Source organism: Caloenas nicobarica, chromosome 7, assembly GCF_036013445.1.
Source record: "Caloenas nicobarica isolate bCalNic1 chromosome 7, bCalNic1.hap1, whole genome shotgun sequence".
NCBI lineage: Eukaryota > Metazoa > Chordata > Aves > Columbiformes > Columbidae > Caloenas > Caloenas nicobarica.
In genome coordinates this window covers 28737704-28756311 of record NC_088251.1, presented here as the reverse complement: position 1 = coordinate 28756311, position 18608 = coordinate 28737704, and the positions used below count along the sequence as shown (strand labels likewise).

Below are 18608 nucleotides of genomic sequence, written 5' to 3'. Positions count from 1 at the left end.
CACCCCTGCTTGGACACAGACAAGCAGAAGGAGCCTCTTCCACAGGGAAATACTAATTTAATAGATGTTGGACCTTTAGTTTAGGAAAGGGATACTGCTTTTCAGTGGTGTCATGGTAAGTAAAAATTGGCATTATGTGGTGTTAAACTGAGAATTAAGCATATGGCTAAGGTCCTGCTCTGCTGTTTGTTTTTTTTGGAGGTTTTTTTGTTAGCCTAAACCTATAAAAATTGCTTTGATTCAAGTTTGATGTCTGTTTCTCAATGGGGAAATTTCATTGTAAGCGTTAGTGAAAGATGTAGTGTTCAGCTGGCAAACAGCAACACTGGTGAAAGTAAATAGTATCTAGCTCTTATTTAGGGCTTTTCATCAGCAGATCTCAATTTATTTCACAAGGAGGGGGAAGGATTATTAAAGACTATTTCAAGTACAGAATTGAGTAGCTTTCAGTGAATTTTTCATTTCCTGGTTTCTGTGTGGAAGGGGTTTGGTTGGGTTTTTTTTCACTGAGAGATCTGCGACCTGTGTCCTACCCATGCAGTATGTGTTCAGTACGCTGTGATTTGTTCACCAGCTTCCGTGCCTTTCTTGCCTTCTGGAAATGGTGTATTTGATGGTGACAGAGCTTACATGTGCTGTTGTAGGAGGGGTTTGAACCAACTTCTGTCTCGGCTGCAGATGAAAGTGGCGTGCGGAGGGAGCGGTGTACGCTGAGAGGTCTGGTGTCAGGCTATCACTTCTCTGGAGGATTAAGTGATGCCTTCAAAAAGGCTTCCTATTCCATTGTACTTACAAGATTCATAATCCAAACTGCTGGCTCTGTTCATGGGACTTTTTTTTACACAAAGCCTCAAAATAATGGCTTCTTACGTTTATTTACTTGGAATTCTTTAACTTGTATACACAACTGTACGGCTCCTCCAACAACTAGACGATCAGCTGGTGAAGAAATGGTCTGAAATGCAGCCCTAGGTGAAGCTAACAAACTGGATGGCACCGTGAGCTCTGGTTCGTGTTTGTAGAGCAGAGGGAGAAAACCACGGTGCACAACGCCTGTCTACTTTCTCAAATTCTGCTATTGTTTTAAAAATCCGTGCCCCACACGTCAGTCATCTCTTGTTAAAACAAGGCCTCTGACCAAGAGCCTTCATTGAGTAAGAATTACAGTAATGTGATCCAAAAGCTTACAGCTTGGGAACTCCTCAAAACATGGTATGAGAAGAATGGTTTTTTCCTTCATTTGTTGTAGAGTTAATACACGCGGCTTCTCAGGCACGAGGGGATAAGGGGAAAAAATAGCTTGTGAACATTATCGTTAATCTAGATGCTTAGAAATGAGCAGTGATGTCTTCCCAAATTATGCAACTGATTCAAAAATAATGATGTATTTTAAAAATGATGCCTTTGGGTTTTGTGCCTTCCAGCTCATCTCATTTTCATGTTTTTCTCAGCAATCCCAAGAATTATAAAACTACTACTTAAAAAGATACCAACAATTCCTAGATACACACACTCTTTACTACTTGTTTTTGGAGTTTTCCTTGATACATCTGGCGTTACCAGAACTGGAGAATTTAGTAGCAATATTATTCATGTGAATTGAATTCCTTCTTTCCTATGTCCTCCCTCTGCTCCTACTAAACTGTTGGAATACTTTGGCAATTTAACACAGTGAGGGATGACAGTGTGAACAGTAGTATCAGGTAAGCTTACTAAATGCCTCTAAAAACAGGGCTACAGGTTGTTCGGCACAAAGGTAGAGATTAATGTAACAGTTAAAAAAAATGCATTGCCTGTACATATTTCAAAACAAAACCAGATTTTTCTCTCAAAATTGTGCCGGCCTCATCAGGAGAGGTAGGATTCCACTCTGAAATTTCTATGTGCTTTCTGTGCATGTGAAAACATTTTCAGTCATGGCAGTGACCCACCACGCTTTAGTCAAGAAGTAATCCTCCAGTTTTCATCATCCTGAAGTTGATCAGCCAGATTGCTCGTGATGATACATCATGATGAACAAAACCCAAAACTCCTAGAAAGGATCAGTATATCAAGTGTGCTTTGCACTGTTGCTGGTATTTTTGAAGACTGTCATGTTTGCCTCCTGGCTGGCAGGCAGAGATTAAAGTCTTGCTTGTTGGAAGGCATGGCTGCGCTGGCATGTCCCAGCAATGGGGCGTAAACCCAAGGCAAGGACTTTGTATGTAAGGCTGAAATTTCCCTCAATTTGGATTCTGACAGTTTTGATTCTGAGTAGAATCCGTTACGGTTTGCAGGTGGGAGAGGTGATGTTGTGGGGGAAGGAATTCAGGGGAGCTCTGGTACTTCAGCTACAGCTCACCTCTAATGAGTTCAAATCAGAATGTTAGAAAATCTGTGTTAAGTATTAATAAGAATGAAGTAGGATTTTCTGTGCTCACTGTACAATTTAAGCTCTTGCTTCCAAATCATATGCTGTTCCTAGTTTCCAAACTTTGCATCAATGTGATATAGGAAAGACTACGTCAGCCCTTGTGTATGTTATTTACCATGTTGCTTTGTCTTCCCTTTCCAGCACTTACAGAACCCTGCAAACTTCCATAATGCAGCAACAGAGCTCCTGGACTGGTGCGGGGACCCCAGAGCCTTCCAGAGACCATTTGAGCAGAGCCTGATGGGTTGCTTGACGGTACGTCCTCTCCCTCGGTGGTGGTGGTTCCTGTCCTCTGTTTCATACCGAACGCAGTCTATCGTGGCCAAGGGAACTTGATTTTCAGAATCCCTATTTTGTGGGGTTTTTTGTCATTTTATCTTAAACATCTGAAGCCGGATCCTAACAGCTTTTTTTTTTTTTGACTCCATTACTTAACAAGAAGCAAAATGCAGTAGGAACAATATAATCGTAAAAGGAGAAAACATTTATACTTAGATTACTTACAAGTGCACAGACTAGGTTACTTGATATGCACATACAATATTTATTTTCACGGTTTGAAATTGCCAAGCAAGCTGCATTTTTACGGAGTTAACGGACTTTTCAGGCATTTATTTTCCTTTGCTCATTTTTGGTGGGACTGGAGGACAGCTTGTCTTCTCTCGTAAGTATGCAGTACTTTCAGCTAACGCTGTTTCTGACGTGCCTGTTGGGTTTACTTTGTTACATACATTGTATGTCAGGATTAGACCTGCAGTCTAATTCCAACTGTTTTATTGACCTCAGTGCTTTTCTTTCCATTCCCTTTTTATTATGACCCCTGTAGTTGCTAAACCAACTTCATTATAATGTATTGAAAATATATTTTATTGTGTACATAACAGCATTTTTTCTTTCGAAAGTTTTATTTCCCATGCACCCAGCAGTAGGATCCAGTCCAAAATTGTTACATGTAGTCAAGACTTTAGAAGAATTAAATTCTGACTGGAGTAGCAGCGTTAAAATGCTTCACTGCAATTTGCAGAACAAGTCAATATAAATAAACAGTCACAAAGGAGATAGAAATTTTAAAATGATTAATGAAGAGACTATAATTGTATTTCTTGGGGGGAGGCAGAAGTGTGTGGATTATTTTCATACACTGTGCAGCTGATGTAAGACACTAAGACTGAGATTTAGTTGCCAGTAATCCAAATGTTAAGGAATGGCTCCATCTTAATGTGCTCAAGTGTATAGCATCCTTCAGATTTCTATGTCAAAAATTTAGAATAAATCAAATGATTTAAGGAGGTGCATATCATTCTTCCAATCAGAAAATAAAATTAAAGGAAGTTAGAAATTTTAGTGGTGTCCAAAGATAAGATACTTAACAATTGTGCTTGAAGTTAGTTATATATAATCTCTATCATGAGATAATGTACAATAGGATCTGATTTCACCATAAATATATTTTATTTATACTTCTTTAAAACTTTACTAGCATTTTCAGATTAGCATTTGGGAAAGGAGACATTCAGCTCAAGTACACTTAGGCAACCCGTGCACAGTATTTCCCTGCAGATCTCTCTGATGAGAACGTTGTAAATCTGACCTGCGACTTCCTTGCTGTTTAAGTCTTTTCTTTCTAGATAAGCAGATCTGCAGCTCTGCCCAAGTGCAGGGTCAAAATAAAGTCTGGCTGCTAGTGATTCAATGTTTTCACAGAGCGCAGGGAAAGCGAGGATGAAATGCTCCATGAAAAATAGTGAGGTAAAGCACACAATACCTGGTTATCAGAGTTCTTGAAAAGGAAATACTATCTTTCTTCTGGCAAGAAAGAAAGAAGTGAAGATTGGAACAGCATGTATTGCTTTGCTTAGTACTTTGCCCTGAAGTCTGAACAGGGTGTCGTGAAACCCCCCTTTCCCAAGCTGGTTGTGGCAGCATCTTTATCACTTGTTGTCATCTCATTATATTCCTAACAAGGGAAAAACAGAGGAGGCTTTACCAGCTGGCTTGCTTTGTGTTAGATAAATACACAGGATTTGCAGAATGCGTATAAACTGTAACAAATATGCGTTTCTTGTTCCTAATTTTAAGGTCCCTGTAAAGAAGATATCCCGTGTACCTCCCTCTTCCTGCTTCCCATTAGACAGGCTTAACTGCGAGGTTGTACCTCAAGAGGGTGATACTTGCTGCATCTTCTTAATATGTAACAGTACAGTGGGCAAGGTCTCATTTTCTTTTTCTTATAAAAAAATCTTTCTATCTGAGCTTGTTCATATGTAACTTCTTTCAAGATAATATCTTCTTCAAAATTTAGCCAAGGTGGACGTTGAGGCTTGTTGTCTTCTTATACGAAAATGTGTTTACCGTTATTTAACAAACATGATAGAACTTTGGTCTGTATCCAGGGGGATTATTCAGAAAGTTGCAAATACATGAAAGGCAGCTGAAACACTGGAATATCATGAGTAAATTTCACATTAGCTTGCTTAGCTGCATGTTCTGTACTATTCAGGAGTCAATTTTTCTTAATGCTGACAAAGTTTATCCATGTTCTTCTTTGTGAGGATTATGCTAAAAGAAAAATGAAAAATCAGTTTGGAAATCTATTCAAACACTGAAACAGGATTATTTTATTATTTTATTTTGCCAGTCCTTAACATTACCTTCAAAAATATTTCCCTTAAAACTTCCATATTTTTTGATATGCTTTTTAAAGCAAGTAGTCTCTGCCATCAGTACAACATTTGAGCTCTGTGGATTCCTGAGGGCAAGTGCATTTAATCCAGAAATTCTACAAATACTAAAAATGATTCTTTTCTCATAAGGCTCCTCCTCTGTGGTGTACAGAAGGATATATAATTTTTTAAAAATGACATTCTGTTCTGTTAACTCTCTGACCAGGGAAAAAGTGGTATACTAATCTGTTCTGGAACCATCAAGGGATATGAAATCATCATAGCCCACTAGCGGCTAACACGGTATATATTAATCCAAATTGAAATATATTAATACGTCATGACTGCTGAAGGACAAGCTCTGTCAGGAATGAGCAAACCATCCACTCACCCACCGCAAAGTTTAAATGCATCAGATATAGTGACAGAGCATCAAAACACATCTGTTATATTATGAATAGCCAGTTTAATGGTACCTCTGGTATAACAGATTCATTTAAGTCCTGTCTATAATATTTTTGCAAAAATTGACCAATTAAATTTAATCCTATTAATTAAAAGGAAAAAAATACACTCAAAATCTTGAAATTGTGCTTTGAGAAGTGATTCTTAGAATGAAGTTCTGTTTGTCCTACACACCATCTTCATGTCGGCACTGTCAGTAATATCTGGTTCATTTTATAACACCAGTATGGTTTTATTCCTGTTATCTGTCTAATAGACTCTGAATGGCTGCAGAAGAATGGTCTTTGAAATCATCTGTTTGGGCATCAGCAGAAAAGCTTCCAGCTTCACTTACAGAATCACTGTTTTTTATAATAATATATAGAATAGGCTGTTACAGAAGGTTTTCTGTGCTTAAATTGTAATGCCAGCACTTCTGGAAATCTTGATGACTTGAAAATGTCACGAGTTAGGTAGACAGCACGTGTTGAACATCAGCATGTATCTAGTGTTCGTTTTTCCTCAGTGATTTTTTTTCTCTTTTAGAATAATAGATGTGCACGACATACACACTGGCTATTAGCAATAGATAATCATTTTTACGTATCAGCAGTACTTGATATTAATGGAGTTATGATTGCTACTGTGGGCTCCAGTGACATCGTACCGAGGATGATAGGGATGGTGTTCTGATCTCAAGAACAAATGCAGGATTTGGTACAAGAGCTGAAGTTCTACCAGAGAGGTGTCTAATAAGGCCTGTAAACAGGCTTTCTAGATAGTTGAATACTTTGCATTTGTTTTATAGGATCCCTTAAACAATTGTTCTTTTAGAGGTGAAATAACTTCCACTTGTGATAAAGAACTTTGGGTGATGCTATCAAGGCCTGTGAATAAAACTGGAATAATTCCGTGCAGTGCAAACAGTCAAAGGCTAAAGATTTAGGGTACACGGGTTAACCTATAACTTGTGCTATAAAACCAAAATTTTTTTTCATGAACTGAGCCCCAAAAGCTGTGCTCCTTCTGGCAAAAATGTGCGTGACTGCACGTGCATTGCCATTATGTTCAAACAGTTCTGGCAGACGCTAATTCTAGAGCTTACCGTTTTGTGTTCAGCCATTATAGAAAATCACCGAAGTGGGTAATGTAAGTTTATAAAGAAAACACATTTCAACAAATAAATAAAAAGTCGAGGAGGGAGCAGTAAGCTTTGAATCCATTTTCTTCCTTGCAAGCTACAGGCTACAGAAAGGTTCCCTTAAACAGCTTTGCTGGAACTCATGCAAACAAATTATCATCTTCCTCAGAGACAATGAGCTCTCTTCTAGTTTGCCAAGGAAAGCTAGGTGTTATTTTTCAACAGTAATTGTTTTCAAATCAAATAGAGCTGTCTGTAGGCCAGAAACTGAATTACAATTGAAATAGTTGATCCTATAACTTTTGAAATTGCAAAGGATATGGTGTTCTTCGGTATGTAACACAACTTCTTTCATAGTTTTATGGGGAGCTGATTAAAATAACCTCCACTTTCCACAAACCAGACATAGTTATGTTTTTATTATGATTGATTCTCGTGCTCATAGTTTATAAAGCTCTTTGGGATGAGATGTTATGGTAAGGCTAATATTCTTGATAAATTTCAGAGTATCATCCTCCTTATATGGCTTTACCTTACTGTCTTCTGAAAGAAACAGCTTCAGTTACTACACAGCAGTTAAAACAATAACCCTACCTTGGTTGGACAAGGCTGTCTCAGTCTTTTCTGTCTTTTCTCGGATCCACTCCAGTCTCAGCCCATAGGTCAGCTCTTGCCAAGCAGTTTAACAGGTAGGTCTTGCTGAGGGCACTGACTGTTCTTTTGTGTCGGTGCTGCAGCAAAAATAGGAATGAAGGGATAGCTGAGAGCAAAACGGGCAGATGTACAGACTGGTCTTCAGCCAAGGGCGATAACGGCACTGCCATGTTCTCTTCCTGCGCTTCAGCGCTACGAGGTGCTGAGTTCGTCGTGCCCCTGGGCTCCGCAGGGGGCCTGGGAGCCAAATAAAGGGCGAGAGAAAGCAAGGCCCTGCGCGCTTACTCTGTAACTGGACCTACCGGCTTAAGCCCCTCACCACAAGGGGCTTGGACGGCAGGATGAATTTAGATAGGCAGCTTGCGCTTACCTGAGCTGGCTCTTGGCCAAAGCACTGAACGTAACAGAGCTTCGCTAGTAAAAATTGGGGTCTCAGACCACCGTGGTTAGGACCTGGATCTCTCTTTCCATACAAAAGATGGCACATCCTACCCCAGTTTGTCTACAAAAACCTGTGCTGAAATAGTAATTAAAAATGCCAGTTTTCCCTCTACTATGTTAATATTCTAGATTTCTTCTCCAAATGTTGGGTTTGCATCAGTCATCAGATGTGGGGAACTTGCCTGTTTAAGAAATTATTCTCTTTAAATTAAATGAAAAACATAATCCATAGCTGTAGTCCTAGTTGTACTCTATGTGAAGATTATGGATTTCATTTAAATCTTTTGTGCTGCTTGTAGCTCTTACTAGATCTCTGTACTGCTGAAGAGAGTTGCTGAAATAATAAGTATCTGTGTTAAACTGATAGAAGTTTCTGCTGTAGGTTCATGTTTTAGTGATGCTGATACATGATACAGTAATCTTTTGAACTACTTTTCTCTTCGGAAAATCCTGGCGCTGAGACTTGAGATTTTTTTAGGTCATTCTAAGGAAAACAAAAAATAGCTGCTCTCAGTTCCATGATACAGAAATGTATTTTAGCTCATCTGATGTGTAATGAAAAATATCTTTTTTTTTTTTTTTAAAAAAGAAAATAAAAAAGATAAGTGTTTTTGAATAATGTCAAGTGTCCACAACAGGATGCCTCAAACAGCAAAAACAACTAAGTCAAGCTAATGCTAATGTGTTCACAAGGTATCTGCTGCTACACTGACTGCACGCCTGGCTGGGTTCATTCTATTTCATGTGGAAAAGTGTGTAATCAAAAATCAACACGTGACATTCAAAAATCAGATTTCGAATCAGGTTAGGATCTGAATGTGAGTAATTACAGATGGTAGAGTGGGTTCAGCGTGTCTATAACTCAGAAAATGGCAGGATGCAACTGCCTATTAGAGCCCTAGAAATGTTGCATTTAGTCTTTGTATCCAAGATTTCCAGAGCCAGAAGTTCACAGGGAAGAAACGCTGCTCCCACCGTACGCCGGGCGCAGTTGTGTTTGCGGCGCTCCGGGGCTGTGTACGTGCTGTACCGGCACAGCACGGCCAGCAGGCACGGAACACTCCGCTGCAGAGCAGCTCCTCACGCTGCCGAGTGACTTACGACTGCCTGTCGAATGACCTCATGGTGTCCTAAAGCTCCTTTTTCAACTTAGTTCTATTAGTCAAGGCATGGGCTTATTTGCAACTTTAGAGTATTTGTTTGAGATGTGTTGCTGTCCAAATTAAAATGCTTTTGGAATTCCCGTATGGCTTTCTTCATATGACGGCTGTATGTTTCATCCATATCACTGTTCAAAGTCTGCCAGGGCTCAGGTGGCAACAGTATTGCAGTGGCCCAGCAATCAGATGGCTTAATTAAAGCAAAATCCCTGTGTCTTTCCCTCTGGGAGAAAATTTCAGATGGAGAGGGTTGAGCATAGTGACCTTCTATGTTTATGGTTGTTGGAGACATGCAGAGGAGAGGAAGAGGATACAAAGGAGGAGATATCCTTATTCAGCATGGTTTACTTCACTGTTGCAGGAAGTGTCAAGAAAAGTAGTAGATGGTAGGGATACTGCTTTATTTTATTTGGAAAATATGGTCGTTATCCCCCTAATGGGGTGGGAAATATATTTTAAGAAAACCCTAGTTTGAATACAAAGGCTCTGTGGAGTCTTTTACATTTGCAGAACCTATGTAATGTCTATTTTTAAGCATCAAAGGCAAGAATCTAGTTAATGATATATAACTTTACTTATCTACTTCAATTGTCTTATTGTTGAGGCAGCACTTCTGCAACGGGAGAGTAACAGTCTCATCAGACCAGGACTTCAGATCACAAAGATTTCTTCCTCCTTTCCCTCTTTTTTTTTTTTTTTTTCCTCTGTTTGAGGCAGATCACTATTCATGTTGCAAAATTCCTCAATTTGCTTCCTGTTTATCTGATCTTTGTGTGTTACTGAGGGGGAAAAATTACCATCTACATTGCAGAATTCTAATTACAAAATTTCTGCTGTAGTCTTCAAACTGCATTCAGATAATTTCAAGTATGCACAAGTGGCTGAACACAGAGCTGTCTGAACTAGCAATCAGCTGGCATTTTTAGTTTTGAGCAGCCAGCAAATTGAATTGGTAAAATTCATTCTGATGCCAGCAGGGGGGGGTGCTCTTGACTGCTGCTAGTTAAGAGATTCATGGAAAGTGCAACATAATGGGAAAGGAGTTTTGTAATAAGCAGTCATAAAGCTCTTTTGATTAACGGGCCTGTTAGGTTAAGAGGTACATTGTTCCAGTACTTTGTGGTGTGATGACAAGAGGGGCAGGGAGTGGAGCTTGCCATGGTGTAGCTCCTTAGCCTTGCAAAAGGAGAAGGAAAAAAATGCAGTTAAATTCAGCAAGGAGAAGAGAAGTTGGTAGCTGAATTTCTTCTGCTTTCTACATTATTAAAACCTCACTTTCATAGTTTTCCTCTCACTGTCAATGAAATATTAAGTGCTGAGCCTTGGGCTGGCCAAGCACCTCTCTCAAACATAATAAAGGTTGATCATCTCAATTTATGATTGTGGTATCAGATCTATTATGTTTTTTGAATGCATTACTTTTCAATGGAATTTTATGGCATGTATGCTTAGGTCAACTGAGATGCATGCACAGCATTGCGGAATGAAGTCGTGGTTGAACACGTGGTGCTGCCTGGATGTTGTCTGAATTTTTGCTGATGCTCAGCTTGAACTAGCAGTTAGAGAAAGCCTGTTTGCCAGTGGTGTCATATCACTTGGATGTAACGTTGAATGGATAATTGAAACTGTGTTGACACGATCCCATCTGATCAGTGCTATTACCTGAGTAAGACTGAAATCAGAGAAGGTTTTGCACTTGCAGAGCTCCTGGGACAAGGTTCAGCATGAGCTGGGTGGCTCCAGTCAGCAGCAGGTGTCTGGAATCACTGAGATTGGGCTTGGAATGGACCTAAGGGAACATGGTGTATACGCTTCTTCCCCAGGCTGGGATGTCATATAGGTATTTTCTGGTCTACTATAAATTCTCTTGCCCCTTGAATTCCAGGGACTGATAGTAGCCTGTGCTAGTGCTTGATGATCTTTAATGTCTGGAACGTTTTCCCAGTACTTATCCATAGTCACTTGTATACTGAGCAGATGAATTCTGTTGTGTGTTCCTCATTTTCTGTTTGGGCATTTGATTTTTCTTTCCCATCTATAGTACTTCGTACATGTCATTGGCCTGGGTTTTGTTTTGTTGTCTGTCCAGGTACCTGTAATTTCTGAGATTCACCTTTTTACCATCTTAAAACGAGAGATTTGCTGTGCCTCCAAGGTCTCTGTCTTGAATGAATTCCAGAAGATAATCATTAGCATTTACAAGGCTTGCCAGCGTTAGTTCCTTTGAGGCACTGGAAGGTAAATTTCAGCAGGGTCTGCTGACTTGAATATATTAAACTTACCAAATGTCTTGTAGTTAGTTCCTTGCGTTTTCTGGATCATGTTCCTATGACGCATTTGTCACCTTGTTTCTGAGAAATCTCAATGTTAATTTAAAAGGCCAGGAGGTCCCTTGCATACAGGGTCACCGGAGGAAAACCTTCCACGTACCGTGTGAGCAGCGTCTGACTTCAGTAGGCAACCTGAAAGAGGGTCTTTGGAGGACAGACAATCTGTTCTGTTTGACTTGCATTTTGAAATAAAAGTAAGTCTTCAGCTATCACAATCCAAAGAAAAAATTTAAATGCAGTTAATGGAAAAATTTTTGAGCCTATGAAGAAACTGGGAGTAAAAAGTGAACTACCCTATTTGTGTTGACCAAGGGGGTCGCTGAGGAACAGTGTACAAAAGCCAAGGGCGGGGGGAGAAGGGCCCAGAGAAAGTCCTTTTGAACATGCTTCTACCAGTTTGTTTTGCAGAGCCTCTTTCTGCATTTAGCAGAGTGCGTAGAAGAAAATTTAGGTGGAAAATTACTCTTGGCAAAAGGGAAGTCTTATTAGAAATGTCTGTTTTCTATCAAGTAGCTGAAGGTTTTGTTGTTGCTCTTTTGAGAGGCAGAACGGGTTTTTGTACAGTTCGTCAGTGGAAGCACTTTCTTTCAAATTTAGATAGTTTTGTTTGTTTGTTTGAAGTAAAACAAATTTGCAATTTTTTTTTTCCTCCGCATTTTTCATGAAAAACTTGAGCAATGAGTAGCAGTGCGACTGTTGTTAGGACTTGGACTGACCTAGAATTTATAATCTATTCAGTGAAGGCATTGCAATCATAGATTGGCTTTCATGGGCTCAGGGGTTTACAATTCTCTGTATTTCCTGAGTTGCCTTGTAGAATTTCTTCCATAATTAGCAAGATGTCAGTCGAGAGCAGCGACTTGGCCTCTGGCCAGCAGGGTCTCTGTACTTGTCGCTTTGTGTTGTAAAATGAACCAAACATACAGGCAGCCAATGTGTTTCTTAAGGTTCCATGTGCTCACGGATGAGCAGGTGTATCTGCCCTCCTGTCCAGTTTCAAAATGAATAGTTCGATGATAATGTGCTTTTTCAAAAGAGAAAACGGGGACAGCCCTTTCTCCTTTATTTTACAGACCTGAATAGCACCCTGAAATACGTTCCTCTGTGATAGTATAGGTGATGCCTAAAGAAGTGTAAATAATGTTTACACATTAATGAGACATGCCCACAGGAGCCTTTAACAAGACATTTTTTTCAGAGGAGCTTTCTCCCTGCTTCCTACTGATCCCTAACGCCCGCCTGTCAGTCTGCAAGTAGGAAAGGGGAACAGTTTGATTTCCAAGCATGTAAGTGTCCTCCAGATCTCATAGTAGCCCACCAGTCTGCACTCCTATTGCTAACTTAGCCTGAAATACGAGAGATCTTGTTGTTCTTTATGTTGTGGGTTGTGGGGTTTTGTTGGTTTGGTTTGGGGGGGTTTGTTTGTGGGTTGGTTTGTTTGTTTGTTTAATCCTGTTTTGAGCAAGTTTGGATCCAGAGTCTTAGCTGGGATATTAATAACAATCAGACTTTCAAGTGTAAAGGATTAAAGGCTGATCTACCAAGTTGGAAATGTTTCGTGATAATTGCATTCTTTCTCACAAATAATTTTTTGTTTCCTATTTAAAACTTAGAGCTGTAGTTGTAAAGAGAAACAGGAAATAAAAACAGTAGATGTGTTCTATGTTTGTGTATTATTGTACTGATTATCCCAAATTCTCATTTCATTTCCCTGAAGCTCTGCACTGCTCAATTTTGAGAGGGGAGGGTTAAGAGAAAATAAGGAGGGGACACTTCCACCTGATAAATTAGTGTGAATTGGTAAATTGTAAATTAATAGGAACAACAGAAACAACAAAAGTCTACCTGGAAACTTTATCCATGATAGTTCTTTCTTAAGAGAGAAATTTGATTCTTTATTGTTAATTAGGAAAAGTGTATATTAGGAAAAGTGAATATTGGAAAAAGTTCCAAACAGTAATCTGCATGTAATAGTGTTGAGTACGTAGGGCAGAATAGTGCATTTATTTACCATTTGTAGGCTATCGCATATGTAGGTTCTTCACTCTGTTCTGTACTGCTGTTTTTTTGAGGGGAACCAGTCCTGAACACAGAGAATTGCACGGTCATTAATTTAGAAAGAAGCTTTCAGGTGGATATAGCAGTGGGAAAAGGGTATTTTCTTGTATTGTAAGCTATTTAGGATAGGGACTTCCTTTTGCCTCACCCAAGGAAATGGCGTTCTGTTTCTTGTGGAGTTCCTTGACCGTTGTTTCAATGCAAAGCAGTAATGGCAGCGTTAAGAAAAACCTGTTTTATCTGTACCTCTGAGTCCGAAGTCATCTTGTGCCACTAGAAACCAACATAAAAGCTCTGCTGCGTATAACTTCAGCATAGTTTGCCAGAATGACGACAGGATTGTATTTATCCTAGCCAGACTTTCATGAGGAAACATTCTTGGCTGATAGCTGAGTTGCTGGCCTGGAGAAACAGTTGACTGCTTTTAATCCTTAACCTCCAGCCTTTGATTTGCCTAGTTTTTGCTAGTCTTTCTAGATCAGCTCACATTTGCAGAAGCTGCCCCCCCAAAAATAAAATAAAAGGAAACAAAAATATCATCTTTCCCTATCTAATGTGTTTGGCAAATACCTCTCGCATAGGCCTGTTTATTCTAAAACTGTAGTAAATGTGCTTCCGAACATGGTATTGTTGAAATGCAGCGACTGCGCCAGCGATCACAGCGCCGGAGAAGCTCCCGTTGGTGTGGAGGGCGTTTCAACCAAAAGGACCTGGGGCACCGCTCTTGGGAACAGGGTCGGGAACTGCTTGTGACACAGAGACAGACACTGAGGGACTTCTCATCCCCAAGTCTCAAGTACAGTAAAATTTATTCTGTACAATGTTTGCGTACATTTCTTTTGCGTTATTTCCTCTGGAAAAGCTTTTTCTCTCCAACTTTCACGCAACTACCAGGTCAAGGGGTTGAAGAACCAGATGACCAGAAGACCCCTGTGTTCAGTTTGCTGTGCTTGCACTGGAAACTACCGAAGAGTAATGCCTCATACCGTATTTGTTCCCATTGTTGTTCTGTGGATATCACAGCAGATGCAGTTGCCCAACATTAGTGCTGATAAGCAGGTTAATGTAACTTTGCAAAGAGCTCAAGTAACCCCTAATGAAGTTTTCTCTCTTTGCAGGTGGTTAGTCGAGTGGCAGCTCAGCAAGGATTTGACTTGGATCTTGGATACAGGCTACTGGCAGTATGTGCAGCCAACAGGGACAAATTCACTCCAAAATCAGCTGGTAGGAAAAGCCTTTTTTTGGTGTATTACTGATTCTTGGATGGTTATATTCTGAATAAATGTGACCTGGTACTGTCTTGCATTCTTTAAAAACAAAACCAAACCCAAACATGTATTCGATGGTAAATAGTGCTGGTGCTTTTAGCATTTCAATGGCCTGCTTTTCTGAGGATACATGATTTTGAAAATTTATGTTTTCCCTGACTAGTGTATTTGTTGCCCTGTTTGAGCTTATAGATGAAATGTTACTTCCCGAAGCACTGATGTTCAGTAATTTCATGGTGGGAATGAACACACTCAGGCCCCTCCATCTTGGTAAACCATTGATTTTCTGTCATGTGTCAACCTCCAAACCTTTCACATTCATTCTGCACTCCCTGATTCCTCTGTTGCCAGACTTTTATTCCTTGACTGCATATGTCTGTGCAAAGAAGTACCATGGTTTCTCATACATATAGTTATTAGCTTTAGAATCGTGAGCCAAGAGTAGGTGGCAATCCTATTGGTGTAGTATTAAGTAGCCATTTTTCCAGTATTTTACAGCAATAATCTGTTATAGAGCTCTGATCAAGTAGCAATACTTGATCACGATGTATTGCTGTTGCTCCTCTGTGTAGTACAAGCAGAAAATGCACTTTAGAGTCTTTCTGCTTCTCACATGTTTGATTTAACTGGAGCATTTAATTCTGGTTCTCCTTTTCTTAGCTGATGAATGTCAACATAATGTGCACTGGCTTGGAAAACAGGCAGAAAACTGTTCTGTTTCAGACTGAGCGTGGATAACTTTTCTGCTTAGTACTAAACTGGTAGGCAGTCCCTGGTTTAGAACACCACAAAAGGTTACCTTCTTCTGAAACAGTAATTTGTAGTCAACTGATTGGGTTGTTAACACTTCTTTTCATGTTCCTTTTCAGTTTTCATCAGCCCCAAAATTCTTTACTCATGGCTATCTTTTGTCCTAAGTGCTCTAAGCAGTTCCACATGCAAAAGTGCCTTTCACATCAAGGCATATTCACTGGACTTACTGATTTATCTTCTGTATGGGAAGGGATCATTAATTTTACTAAATACTGAATAAACTAATTGATTTTCATCTGGGAAAACTGTGTGGAAGATAAAACATTCAGTTGACCAGGCATGATCTCCTCTTTTTTTTTTTTTTTTTTTTGGTGTGTGTGTGTGTGAATTTCTAGTAAGTTTCTCTAATTCTTCGCTATCCATCTCCTCTTGATTTTTTTTTTTTTTTTTTAAAGCTTGACAAATGAGGATTTCTGACTATGAGTGCATTAAGTGAGACATTAAAACTTTATTCACTTTGAAAATACACCTATTAAAAGCAGTGATACCCCTCTCTTGCCAGTTCTTCCTGAGGGGTATGGCTATCTGTGTTAGTGAAAGTGAGGTTGTCATCTCTGGATCTTTTCATCTTTTAGTCCTTTTCCTTTAGGCTTGGATGATGGGATAGTCTTGAAAACCACTGATCAGTCTTCACATCGTAGAAAAGCCCGATGTCAGTGTCTAATTTCTACCAGTACTTACTTTTTGGGAATATATGCTATTTTTTCAACTCATTACAGTAGCAATCTGTACAGATTTCAGTCTTTCCATTGTTAATAGATACGATACTGGGAAAGATGGTAATGAAGACATGTGCTTGTCTTTCAGTGTATTCTAAAAAGCTTCTCAATCCTTTGCTTCCTACTTCCCAGCTGCATGTACAACTGATTTCTTACAATTATCTTAAATATTTGGTTTCACAACTATTTTATTTTTACCATGTATACATTTGTTTCATTAGTTATTCCTGGGCTTTCATCATGCCTGCCCACACTGTGTTTTTTAGTGCTCGTCCGTACTGAATACTCATATTTTGGGGCATACCAGAACATGTTTTCTGATATGTCATGTATGCCACATTCACATATGATCTGCAAGAGGTACATCACTTAATGGGCAACTTTAAAGACTAACAGACTGGTGTTACAAAGTCATCCTGACTTTTTAAAAAGGTTAATTCCAACATCTAAATGAATTAACATTTTCTGATTTCCAAAGTAACAGTGGGTCTGCTCATTCGGTTTTTGTAAAAATGTTGAGATTGTCTTTTGCTTTTTTTTGTAAACAGTGTGCATCATTGAAAGCTACCTTCCATTATTTGCTTAAGTTGTTGTCAAGGATGCTCGCATGTTGTTTTGAGTAACTCTTTTTTTTTTTTTCTGTTACTTTTATTGAAAGACACCTTCAACACTTGTTCCAGTCACTTTTCTGCAGACATCCCCTGATGGAGCAGGGGGACCACCCCAGCCTGGTGTCCCTCAGGTCTGCTGGTTGGCAGAGGCGGCTGACCCAGCACAATTGACAGTCCTGCTCCTGTTCTCCAGGGACTCCCATCCAGCACTGTTTGGTGGTGCCGAGCCAGTGTTTGATGTCGCGCTTCTTTGTCTGCCTTGTTTTACTTGGCCGTGTAGATAGTTAACAATTAGCTAATACAAATTGTTTTAGAGAATGGCCTGAGGGGGAGACCTGTGTGGCATGAGAAGTATTAAAAAGTTGTCGCGTGTGTGCTTTTAAATAGTAATGATGATTTAATGACTGTGCCTTTTGTCTCTGCTTTCTGGTGTTTGTACCTGAAATAATAGCCGTGCCTCCTTTTATTCTGCTCGCCCGTGCTGCTGCATCTGGGCTGCTGCCTCAGCAGGAGGTCAAATACAGTGCTTCCCACCCTGAAGACAAATGACAAAGCCTTTAAAAATATATCTGTCTCTTTTGGTGGCAGCTGCTCCCCAAACCTTGCACGGCAAATTCCTTTGCCTTGTTGTGACACCTATGGGGAACGGCCCAGCAGGTGACCTGCCTGCTCATTTGCTTTCCCACTGCAGCAGCCTCAGTCGCGCTTTAGTGTGTGGGCACATGGGTGCTTGTATATTCGGGTTTTTCTGCCTGAAGAGACCTTCCTTCTGAATAGCGCTTGCTTGGACCTTTCTTGAGCATGCTGTCTGCCGTTTTGTCCTTTCCATAGAAGATTTTAAGTGACTTGGTAGCTTTGTTTTAAGGTCTGCTATTCAAGAAAAAACAGAGTTCACCAACTGAGTGTTGGGGTTTGTGTTGTTTGTGGCTGATTTTTTTGTTCCTTTGTTTGTTTGTTTGTTTTTTAAAGAGAGGGGGAATAACTTTCTCTTCTGAATTTTTTTTTTTTTAAATACTTTATCGAGCTACTGAATCTCATTGCTCTTGTAGCTCCTTTTGCTTTTGTCAGGAGGCCAAGCTGAGGCCAGACAAGGGGACGACAGGATGAGATCATACAGAGAGCTTTGTCAGAAAAGGACAGCGTTCAGTGTCTCTGTAAGAAGAGAGAGGGAGGAGTTCTGCCCGAGGGCAGAACTGTGCAGAAAAGATACTTTACCTATCACTGAGAAGCTACAGCAAACAAATGCTGTGATAGCTTGGATGGTCAGCTAAGTGTTAGATGTTTGATAGCAGAGATAGCAACCCCTTTTTGATATTGCTTTGTTTTCAGTCCCTAAGGCTCTGTCTGGTGTGCTTTTGTTTTTATTTTTCAAGAGCAGTATTACTTAGTAATCTTAATTTTATATGAAGCCTAAGCTAAAACTTTATAGTATTTGAGGATTTTACATTGTGTTTTGGTTTTTTTATTTAGCTTTAGTTGGTGTAATATAACTGTAAAATAATAGGGATGTTCTTAGTGGATCTGGTACCAAAGCTGTGAATAAATTGGACTCTGGGTTAACAAAGACATTTGCAGTGAGAGTGCTCGAAAATGGTGGTGTTAAAACATCACTGGACAAGATACTGAGACCTAAGGTACATCCTGATTAGGGTATATCATCTAGCACGTTTTACTGCCTTGTTTCAAAGCAATAGCATAGATTGGGCAAAGTGTGGTTTTGTGTATTATCCAACTTACAGAAATGAGAGAAGAGACGAAATGAGGCTTCAATGTGAATGAGGAAAAGGTAGAAAGTAAGGATAACCTCTAGATTGTGGGAGAGCGTAAGGCTGGATGAATACTTTGCCAAAGTTTCTGATAATAAAGCTCGCATCGTCTGTGGAGGCAGGACAA

At 39.7% G+C, this 18608-nt stretch overlaps 1 protein-coding gene across 4 annotated transcripts in view; it reads left to right on the top strand.

Annotated features, from left to right (window-relative positions):
* Window positions 1-18608, top strand: part of ZMIZ1 (zinc finger MIZ-type containing 1) — a 346635-nt gene that overhangs the window by 202856 nt on the left and 125171 nt on the right. For all 4 annotated transcript variants that reach the window (XM_065638909.1, XM_065638910.1, XM_065638911.1 and 1 more), the window contains 2 exons: window positions 2555-2668; window positions 14423-14528. In XM_065638909.1, the coding sequence (XP_065494981.1) occupies window positions 2555-2668; window positions 14423-14528 (220 nt within the window). The remainder of the gene's footprint in view (window positions 1-2554; window positions 2669-14422; window positions 14529-18608) is intronic.